Source organism: Brachypodium distachyon, chromosome 5, assembly GCF_000005505.3.
Source record: "Brachypodium distachyon strain Bd21 chromosome 5, Brachypodium_distachyon_v3.0, whole genome shotgun sequence".
NCBI lineage: Eukaryota > Viridiplantae > Streptophyta > Magnoliopsida > Poales > Poaceae > Brachypodium > Brachypodium distachyon.
The window spans coordinates 19,782,340-19,793,953 of record NC_016135.3 but is presented as its reverse complement, the minus strand read 5'-3'; the positions used below and the strand labels follow the sequence as shown (position 1 = coordinate 19,793,953).

Here is an 11,614-nt window from a genome sequence, read left to right as displayed (position 1 = left end):
CGGGTAGGCCCTCTGTAATTTGGGTCAAAAGCTTTGGTATTTCAAACCCGGGTAGATGAGGATGCTGTAGCTAATTTGTTCTGCCATGCCCAAAACAAAGTCAGTATGCCAAAAGAAAAGAAGTGAACAGATGCTGGCTGCTGTTGATGGAGACCAGCCTACACAGGACGTCATTTTCACTCGAAAGCCGAACTGATATGCAGAACGAGACCGTTGTTTCGAGTCATTGTCAAATAAGAGGTCAGGTGAGGAATGCAGAAAATGGTGAGGATAATCCATGAATTTGGTGCAGAATACGTCGTGATAGAAGTTGCAAATTGAGTACTGGTGGTCTAGTAGCAGATGTGGTGCGCAGCTCGGCAGATGTGCATGCATGCATGGTCCATGTAGGATCGCAGGGTGCTGCTTGCGTGCATGTGTGGTGGTCTGGTCATGGTGGAGCCGAGACTGAGCAACTGGATCATCGCGGGAGGATTGACGGCTCACCAGACGCGACATGCTGCAGTCGCGCCCAGCCTGGACCACCTTAAGTGGTTCTGCGTCATGATCGCGCTAAAACCCTTGTGCAGGTTTGGACTGGTACAACGCCAATTTGAGCGCTGGTTTTCATTCCACTGACCTACCAAATGTACGTGAATCATTGGGACCATGACCTGCCTGTCGAATTCCATGTGCATATTAACCTTCTCTTTCAGCTGAACTAATTTACTATATTCCCTCGGTCTCATGTTAAGTGACTAAAATTTGTCTAAATATAAATGTATCTATAACTAAAAAACGTCTAAATACATGTAAGAAAAAGTCACTTAATATGAGACGGTGGGAGGAGCATGTGCTTCCAGTAGCTAGCAATATATTACTCCCGAGTAGCTTTTTTCCCTTCCTTGATGATAACGTGTACAACTAGTTATCCCGGGAGGATGGGCATTCTATCCAATTTATAGTTTTGGAACAGTCATTACATAGGAAACAGAATCCTTCTAAACTGGTTTACAGGGGTTCTGGTACTCTGTTGCAGTATCTGTAATCTGTACACAAAAGTCAAGATTACGAAGCAAATGATTCTTACTTTTTTTTTCTGTATGTACAGGTACAGCCAATGGACATGAAAATTTACATTTCGCATGTTACTGGCACGGCGGGAATAATCTGGCTAAGAAAGAAAGATAACACCACACTTGATGATTTGGCAGATCAGTGGGACATGCGCGCCTCGTCGCTTTCATCGAGCAATGGTCTGAGGTTTGATCTCTCGGCGGCATGAAGACCATGTTCGCTCTGTTCACTGCGATGTGCGTGCCTCATCACTTTCATCGAGCAATGGTCTGAGGTTTGATCTCTCGGCGGCAGGAAGACCATGTTCACTCTGTTCATTGAAACGATCAACGCTGCGGACAAATATGCCTGCAAACAGAGAACATATCTCAGCTTCAGCCAAGTATCGCAACACTACAATTCATGATCATAGTCAGCTGACACAGAGCATTTGCACTATTTATATGATTCTGCCCATTTAGTACTAGCGGAAAAAATGATGTCCATTTAGTGCTATTCCGGCACCCTTAAATTTCCAGACCACATCATTCCTTGCTAATAATCAATGGCTGTATTTCACTCGACTCCTATACCTATTCTATTGCCTGTAACTAATAAGGCTAGAAGATCTGCAACCAAAGCAGGTAAAAATTGATTTAGACCCTACTTTGTTAGTTTCGTGCAAATCATGTTAACCTCACCCTCCAAGCACATAATAGACAATAAAGCATGGTAGTTGGCTAGTGGCTCAGAGGAAGAATGGTTTGGTTTCTCGGCATGCAGGCATGTGATGTGCTATCAGGAAGGAGTCTCAATAGATTGAAACAATACAATGCTCCTAGAGTGGCAAGCTTTATAAATTCTTTTAATTCATATATTTGAAAACATAAGATATCCTTGTATAGTTGCCAAAGGCTTTTTTTTCTCTTTCTTTCGGTTCTTTTTCCTTTCTTTGGGCCTTTTGGCTCTTTTGTGTTGCCGGTTTGTACTTCCGCTTTCTTCTCAATGAAAATGACACGCCGCTCGGCGTGTTCGAGAAAAAGAAGAAGTTATAATTACTATACTAAGAGAGCATACCAATAAACCAAAATATAACCGCGATGAAGAGAATGGATGTCAACGTGAGCGCTGTTGCTCTCCAATTATGGATGTTGTCCTGCATACAATTTCAAACAGTATAAACACAGTGTATCATTTTCTAAGAAAACAGTGTAAGAATCAACAACGCAGTATATAATACTCAAAAGTAATCAGCATCTGAGTGGTGTTGGATGCAATTAAAATGCACCCATATCTGCTAGGGCAATAATAGAGGCCGCAGAAATATTGGTATCTAAAATAACATATTAGCATAAAAATCCATTATGACAATGATCCAGTAATAAAATATTAGCAATACAAGGGTAATCTCATTTAACATGGAAAGAATGGTCCTGATTACGTACTGAAAACATGGACAATTAAATCACTGAGCAAGTAAATTTTGATTAGGAATTATTGTAAACAAACACAAACAAATACCTGAAGCAGCCCAACAAGAGGTGAAGAAGGCACATCACCAAATATATGGATTGAAACAGTAGACATAGCCATTGACAATGGCCGCAAACTTGGTTTCACACAATGAAGGCATATGTAGTTTACTGGGGCCTGCAAGTTTAAAGAATAAGTAATTTAAGTATATGTGCACAACTTAAATTGGCAGATGAGTGCATTTACCATATATTGAAATGCTTATCAGCATGACAAGGAGAACATAAAAATTGTAGCGACTTGGTATAAAGAAACACTGTTCTTGTTGCATCCAGTGCCCATTAGAATCTAGAGTAACGTTCTATACCATATATCTTCGAAAGTGCTAACCGAGACGAACATCAAAACTTAACTTTTGAGTTGGATTCATTTGTGTCCCTAGTTTAGAAATTCAAAGCTTAACTGTGTAACAGAAAGTAGAATTTAAAGTGATCTGAACCAACGCAAATAAGTTACCTGAGTTGCAAAAACCAAGAGCTCCCCAACTGAAAAGAAGGGTATGAACCCATATAGGCTCTTGAAACAGAATGCACTGAAACAAAATATTGCCCCTAGGAAAGTCGCACCAGAAAGAAGCTACAAGAAAAGAAATCTCGTGAATGGTAAACATAACATAAAAACAGTTGTTATGAAGATAAGCAGCATATACAGCTTCCTTTAGGTTCACTGGTCTAGATTTAAATGACTGGCATATACTACTCAGTAGATATAACACCATCTTCAACACCCCGCTGACTGGTTTGTGGGCAAGAATATTATTAGCCTTGCATACTTAATGATGCCAGTGACATTCCGATAAAGAACAAAATAAGGCAAACAAGCAATGAAAATAACGCACATGCTCCAAGGGAATGACATTAACTAGTGACTACGGACGTTATGAAACAAATAAAAACAGTCGTGTAGAGGTCAGTGGCTTAGAATTATTATGTCGTGTAGAGGTCAGTGGCTTAGAATTATTATGTCCTGTAGCGTGAAGAGGTCAGTGATTTAAAGAGTTAAGAGGAGGGTGAATGTCCGTGCTTCAATAACCGCACCCAACAAGCCATTTGACAAACATATCTGTCAATTTGACAAAAGCAGGTTATTTTCTAAACTACAATGTTAGGAGGGAGACCCGCAGACAGATGCAAATATTACTTTTGTGAAGTTTCCTCTTACCTTGAAAGCATTAGAAATTGTAGACTCTATCTTGTCCAGGATGAACCCCCCTGCAAGGGTTCCAAATATTCCACACACTATTGTTATCCCGCCAAACATTAGATCTGCACTGGCCTGGTAAGACAGTGTTCAACATGAAAGGTTAGCCAGTGAAAGGCAAAGTGTGATGGTATAAAATACTGTGGTACGTCTATGCTGCATTACAATAGAAGACTTATGAACTTCATACAGACCAGGATTTCTACTAAAAAGAACATAAATAAACTAAATAAAATTAGCGCTCAAATAACCACATGCCAAGGCATGTGGCCCTATTCATCAGAAAAATAGTGCCAAAGGATTACCATCTTGTAGATGTCCTGACCAGCCTTAGGGCCCCAATAGGAATAGGCACCAATGACAAAGTTGTAGGCGATATAACCTGGAAGAGCACATGAAAATTGAGTCCAAACCCAAAAGAAGAATATTCTTTGTAAAGAAAAAAATAAAGACAAAATGTGTTTCAGAAGTATCAATTAAAACTTCAAAATTGGATGTCAAAGACATCTGTTACTATGAGGATCCATTCTAAGCAATGTACCACATGAGAACCTATTGCCTAAGTTTTTGTGCCGAATGAAGAATCTACAGGTAGAATTCGTTTAAAAGGATGTTTTCTTCTCACAAGCAGTGACTTGACACTATTTGCTCCTGCACAAAATGGAATCCAGTGATGGAGCTGCCCACGCACTTGGCTGCTTCTTGCAAGACAATATATTTATGTTGCAGAGTTAGGAATTAGGGCACTAGATGGCTAACACATATTCCAATGATTTGGTGCAGAAAATTGCTAAGAATGAGACTAACATAACAGGACTGTTTAACCTGTGATTTAGAGTAACATTACCCAAATCTGACAACAGAAGTTGAACCAATTGGGCTTTAACTTAAACGAGAAAACAAAAACTGGATCAGAGTTCAACTTGTTTGAACTATATTTAAATGTTTTAAATGTATTTATATATATGTTCTTGTTCAATATTCAGGGATGAGTATAATTCACTAGAGGGAAGCTGAACCTCTACATGATAATAACAGGGCTACGTTTGGTGCTCTTAATAACATAGTGTTGAATCCTATAAAAGGGAAGTGACTCAACATAACAGAGTTACAAAATTTGCACGGCATATAAAAGGAGATCTGACCTAAGACATTGATAACATAGACTTTCTCTTGTAGAAGTTCTTTCATATCTTGTCCAAAGTGACCAATTTCAATCATAACTTTCTTCCCGAAACTGGAGCTGTAGATGAAAAAGAAATATTCAAACGATTTTTGTTTTAAGAACAACAAGAGAGCTTATCTATTTACAATAGTAATACTCCCTCCGATCCATATTAATTGTCTCAAGTTTGCCCAAATATGGATGTATCTATGCCTAAAAAGCGTCTAGATACATGTAATATTTCGACAACTAATATGGATCGGAGGGAGTACATCCATTTAGCAATTAGAACATTTAGTTATGCCTAGATCATCAACAGACAAAAGGTACTGTATAAAGGTGTCAAATATATATATAATTAAGACACTGATCTACTCCCTCCAGATCGGTATACAATGCCCATCTCCAAAATCCCTAAATCCCAATCTACAAAACCAATCTCCCCTCCATGCTGAAATAATTAGATTAAAACCACACCAGCCAATGCACATCCTACCCAGCTTTGGACCAGCTAATGCATGAAGGAGAGGGATTGTTAATACGTGGTCCAGCACTTCATTAGGTCCTTGGTTACAGTAATTTTTTAGATGGGCCTTGCATACCGAACAGGAAGCAAGGGAGTAACAAGCAAAGAAAAAAGATCTCATGAAGGAGGTGCTTACAAGGAAAACCTTTGTGGAATCTTTTCTGTTAGGCCCTCAGTCCCAGCAGGCACGCCCTGCTTTATTCCATTATTATCTGGAATAGTTGGAATAAACAAATGAGATATTGAATAAAGAAGAGTTTACTGGTGCTTGAGCTTCTGCGAAGTTATGCAAGCCAGTAGCCAGGAGGAGGCAAATTCAACTCAGCTAGAAAAGTGTTTATAGAAATGTAAACAATCCCTAAGCAAATTAACAAAAGTCTTCATGGGCGCATGATTGCAACTTAGTTACTGTTTTCTTCCCTAAAACACATTAGCCGCTATTTTACATTTCAAATATAAGAGGGAGTCGAAATAAGTCAGCAGGCTAAGCAAAATATCAGTTTTATCCTTACATTGTTTTCCCCATGAAAATGTTTGAGATCCATATGAATGTCAGGCAGTATTGTTAGTAGAGTAGTGGGTGGTTGCAAATCAGGCTCTAAACTTGCTTTTAAATTGCGCTTTTAACCATTTGGAAGAGCATCGAAGCAGTTATGACGAGAGAGATAGTGTAAGTAAAAATATCTTCTTGGATCAAACTAAGTGAATAGCAAAAGGATTAGCTCATCAAATGAAAACTGATAAATAAGGACGTACTTGTCTCATCTCGAAGCTCCGGATTGAGCATTGGACCATACTCCTTTGTCTTTTTGTTGTGAGTAAATCCTGGTAAAGTGATCCCCACCCCCCGAAAGAGAAAAAAAACAAATGGAAGAAAGTCAGGATCACAGAGTACCAAATTACAATGTGTTATCTACTCTGGTAGGTGGTATCCAAAATAATTCATACAATAAAACTGCACCTTTGAGCTCTAGTGGCTTTATCACGAAGCCCAGAATAACAAAAGGAAGCATCAAAATTGACTCTCCCCAGAAAGCAGCACGCCAATGCAGTCTCTTTCCAACCTGACGAGATGCAAGACAACTTTGAACCAAACGGACCATACTACAAGATCAGGTTATACTGATAATGTACCTGTTACCCAACCTGTAAAACTTTATACAAAACTAAGAAAGAAGAAGAAACAGTGTGGCAGAAGACTTACCAGTCCACCATAAACATAACCAAGCGCTATCCCAGTGGGTATACACATGTAGAACATAGCAAGCCATGCTGTTTTCTGGTAACGATAACGTTAGTAGCAGTGTTAGTTGTTGACTCAGATACGATGTGAAACACTAAAAACACCAGTACTATTATAACAAAAACCTCCTGTGCAAACACCATAATGATGAATGTGCGAACTATTCAAGGAGATTTCACCTAATTCAAGACCTAGAAGCAATTGGCGAAGAATTCTTTAACTAAACTAATCAGGTCAATACAGTGAGGCCCTGTTTGTTTGGGCTTCAGCTTCAGCTTTTGGTGCTTCTAACAATCTCAAAAGCACTTCTCCTGTGCTAACAATCTCAAAAGCACTTCTCATGTGTAAACAGGAGAAGTGCTTTTGAGATTGTTAGAAGCACCAAAAGCTGAAGCTGAAGCCCAAACAAACAGGGCCTGAGATCAATTATACTACTCAATCACAACACCATTAGTGCTGTATTGATTAACATATTTTGAGTGGCCCCTGTTGAATTTTGTCTGTTACATGGATTTGGTAATTGGTTAATTCTGTTTATGGAGTAACATCATGCATATCCTTGACATGTAATCAATATAATAAATATGTGTTATCTAACAGAAAAATGTCTGAAGAATACTTCACATATGTAGACTATTTCCTAGATGGATGTAGGTGTATGTTAGGACTTGGGTATAGCGAAGCCAAGCAACAATAAGATCTGTTCACATACGTGTGGAAATCAGTGTTAAGAGAAAATTTAAAGGCATTGCAAGAATAACAGGACCTGTGCAACAGGTGCATTGTCATCAATGAATGGAGCTGCGAGACTTATAAATGAAGCTTCACCAACACCAACCAACCTAATTAGCAATATGATGGAGAACTGAGGATTAGAGAAGCATATGTTTTTAAAATATAATAACACAGATCCGAAACATCAACATATCACTCACAATGACAAAGTAGAATGCACTTACATGCGACATATAGTAATCGACCAGAAATCAAATGAGCACCCACAACCAGCTGTTGCAATAGTCCAGACTAACAATCCAACACCGATAAGCCTGAAAGGATTGTGTCTGCAAGGAAAGGAAAAATCAATCACATGCCTGAAAATAACAACCCGAAAAGCTCACATCAGAACATACTACAAAAGATTAGTTAATCCGTAACGTGTATTGTTCTTTGAAGAACACTGTTTGTCCATATGCTTTCCTACTGCAATGAGTGAAGTTATGGTACATATTAAATAAAAGAACCCATAGAACACTAACATTTTTGCCAATGACGCAAATATCGGCGAAGCCACCAACAACCCTACCATAAATGCTGAGGACAACACTCCATCTTCAAAATTGTTAAGATTGAAGTCACCCCTGTAGACAACATGGCATCGTAAGGGCAATCGGATAAACAAAAGATATCATCATAAACTAAGATGGCCGACTGAGATTAATGAGAAACTGTTCAAATTACAATTAAATGAAGACAGATTGGGATGGCAGGCAGAAAGCAAAACAGGAGAAGATATAAAAGAGTAAAAGAATTTGCATAAGATTTGAAGCTTGCAAATTTGCAAAGAATGCAATTATATTAGCATTTCCCCTGATCTAGGTTTTCATTTAATAATGAGATAAATGGCCAAGACATGCAAGCAAGTGTATTAAGAAGACAGGCAGCAAGTGTATTAAGACAAAAAAAAAGGCTGTAAACAAAGATTTAAAGACAAATCTTGTAAAAAAGTTTCTGCTGGGCTTACTGAATTCCAGAACCTGATGTGCATGTGCCACCAGAACAACTGCCACGGCTGCCATTAACACCATTACTTGCTATTACTCCTCGGTCAACATAATTTAGCATGTTGATGATGCAGAACATCACAAGTAATCTGCAGTCATACAAAATAATTAACTCAAACAGTACATAGATGGGCTAATCCTTTACAATGAGAAGACATAACTTGAAGACACAAACACTAGTATGGCACACTATCTGCATAAATTAAGACATATGGCATGGAATTATTGGAGAAATTCAGATAGCAACGCTCAGGGGCATGTTGAGCACATATAGTACCAAACTGCTACTGCGATCTGCAGGAAGAACATGTTTTGAAACTCAAAGATCACACAACCTGAACTATTGGCGTTGCATCATGGCCATCACCACCCCCTCGAATTTCTCTAAATTCACGTTGGAGTGGCTCAAAACTACAAATTCGGAGCCATAGTGAGCACATAATGTACTAACTAGATCAACTGTGGCTGTAGAGCAGAAGCTTAAACAACAAGAGAACAACCAAATCAATAACTCTCCAGCCTCCATCATGCTGAAATTGAGAACAAATAATGGACACCACCAGAACACAACAAACACATCGAACCTCAGAGAAGCTAGAAATACCTGCCGTTCAACTGTGCACATTGCCACATCTCATGAGTTTTAGACCTATCTCGCTAGAAAAAGGACTGTTACCAAATACTCCACCCACGCACGCAGGCGTAAACATATTCTAGACCACCTCAAGTTGCAAAGCTGGAATAGTACAAAAACGAAGGTCTAGTACACTAAAAGTAAACCAGCGTGGGAAAACAGACAAATCCCAAACTACAAGTCACGAATGCAACAATCGGAGACTGAATAAAAATTTCGAATAAAGAGATGGAAACATAGAAATTAGTGTCCCTGCTCCCATCTCACCTGAACCGGCATCGTTGAAGGATCAAAGCAGAAGTCAAGGTAGAGCAACAGCTCTTGTTCAAAAAAGTTGGAAGACAACTCAAACGAATGCAATGGCAGCTCAATTGGAGCTCGCGAGAACCTAGATTCATGAAACCATACCACCAAATCGCCCCAATTTTAGATCAAAACGCCCCAGAGCTCTGCAGCAACCGCGTGCAACCGAACAGTTCAAACCTACTACACCAACGATGCTGCTTAACCACGCTATGCTCCGGGTTGGTAGTACTCCTACCTCTTAGGGGTGAACCAGGAAGGCTTCTCCTCCGCGGAGCCGCTAGTGCTCGCTTCCGGGCCCGTCTCGACGTCTCGCACCACGGTGACCGCCATGGCCTGCACCCCTGTCGTCGCCGCCGCCGCCGCCGCTGCCTGCTGCTGTTTACCCTCCGCTTCTGCCGCCTCGGCCGGAAACTCCCGCTTAGCTTCCGCCGCCTCAGCCGGTGCCGACGCCGATGGTGTCGAGACCGGCGGCGGAGGCGTAGGAGTGCGGGGATCGGAGGCGAAGTCACCGACGGGGGATCCCACAACCACCACGACCCGGGCGTCGTCCCTTGCGTCTGGGGTCGCGTCGGATCCGCCCATAAAAAACAATGCGCGAAGTTGACCTGTAAATCAGTTACAACAAGGAAAAATCGTCCCGTACTGGGATTCGAAAATATCTCATGGGTTTAACTCCTCCTGTGAACGAGACGGGAACTGGAAACCGGATAATATGGCCCTGGCAAATTATTATAGGTAGGTGGCAGGCGGTTGAATATTCGGTAAAGATGTTTGAGGCGACGACGCAACGTCGTTTTGGCTGGTAGGGGAAGGAGGACGGAGGGGCGAGGGAGCACGATTGCTTGCTGCTGCCGGTGTGTGCTGGCTGGTGGGAGATTCCTACCTCCCGTGCTCCATGCTCCACGGCTTCCCTTCCTCTCGTGGACTCGTGCTCTTGGCTCCGCTCGAGCGTGGTGCGGGGAAAGGGAGACAGACAGGTGCTAGTGGAGGGGTGGGGACAGCAAAGCGGGCCGTGCGGTTTATGGACTTGTTTACCTGGACTTTGGTATCTCTTAAGATGCTTTTAAATGCTTGATCATGTAAAGCAGCTCGTGGTTATCCACGTTTACGAGTGTTTACAGCTGTTAATTTTGAGCCATATCTCCCCTTTTTTGGCGAGGATATACGACAGTAGATTCGGGTTCACGAGACCTTTAGAAAGCTTTTACGAATCGTTTCTTTTGGAAATCTGTCTAGTATGCGACAGAGACCTCGTTCCCCTGCATCAGCTAATTACAAGTTTCTCAAAAAAAGAAGCTAATTACAAGTTTCTTTATACGGTGTTGCCTCCCTCCTCTCGTTCCCGCTAAGCGCCTGCAAGTTTATTTGCAGAAAGGAAAAGCACCATGATGAAGCCATGTACTACAGTAGTTTATTCCAGTTCGTTCCACGAAGGTATCTCCCATGCATGGTAGGGCACGCTTCCGTCTTTTCGCCATCTCCTGGGAGTAATTTTTTACATGTGAAGAATTGTGATCTTGGACCATCGACAGGCGAAGGTTAGCTGTAGCTGTCGGGTTGAGGGGGAGTGGCTGCCCCAAAGTTATAATTCCTCCTAGCTAATCCGCCGTCCCTTCCACTCCAACGGCCTCCTGCCCGGTACTCCCTTCGCGTCTCCTCCCGTGCTTCCTCCCGTCGCATTCAGATTCAGCGGACGTGATGGACTGATGACCGCTCCGCCGATTGGATATTGCCTCTCTATGGTTTTCTATTTTCGTAGACGACGAGCATACCGATCGTTCACGTATGTTTACAGTAAACAGTGTCATTAACTTCGGAATATTGTTTGCCGATAAGCACTTCTGAGTTGTTTGTTTTTTAGATTCTAGCTCAAATTCCGCAACCGAACAAGTCCTTAGGAGAATTTTATCTCGTGATACCGATTACCCCATCTTTTATTTTCTTTCTGACACGTAGACTTCATTATTCAGGCCTAGTTAGCATGCCACATTGGCCTCACCAATTGTGACCGGTAGAGTCATTTTTCAAGCCACGTTGGCATCTGGGAGGTCGTTCCTCTCGTAAGTCAAGTTGGGTTCGTTTGGATCTTGCCGGCGCCGCACCAATGTCGAGCACCTGGACATCAGCAGCTCCATGGTAGCTGGCAACAGCCTTAGTCCTGTTGAAGAGTAAGTCTATTTTAAGCCTT

The 11,614-nt window shown here is 41.4% G+C and overlaps 1 protein-coding gene across 1 annotated transcript; it reads right to left on the bottom strand.

Annotated features, from left to right (window-relative positions):
- Positions 1 to 846: 846 nt before the first annotated feature.
- Positions 847 to 10,405, bottom strand: LOC100827950 (probable sphingolipid transporter spinster homolog 2). The gene is made up of 16 exons (XM_003580124.4): positions 9,662 to 10,405; positions 8,447 to 8,575; positions 7,962 to 8,063; positions 7,662 to 7,766; positions 7,469 to 7,544; positions 6,664 to 6,738; positions 6,421 to 6,523; positions 6,216 to 6,284; positions 5,596 to 5,671; positions 4,914 to 5,011; positions 4,074 to 4,150; positions 3,730 to 3,843; positions 3,025 to 3,144; positions 2,557 to 2,685; positions 2,113 to 2,191; positions 847 to 1,404 (listed from the first exon to the last, which is right to left on the bottom strand). Exons 1-16 carry the CDS (start codon positions 10,006 to 10,008, stop codon positions 1,283 to 1,285), a joined length of 1,821 nt encoding a protein of 606 aa, XP_003580172.1. The 5' UTR covers positions 10,009 to 10,405; the 3' UTR covers positions 847 to 1,282.
- Between the last annotated feature and the right edge of the window lie 1,209 nt (positions 10,406 to 11,614).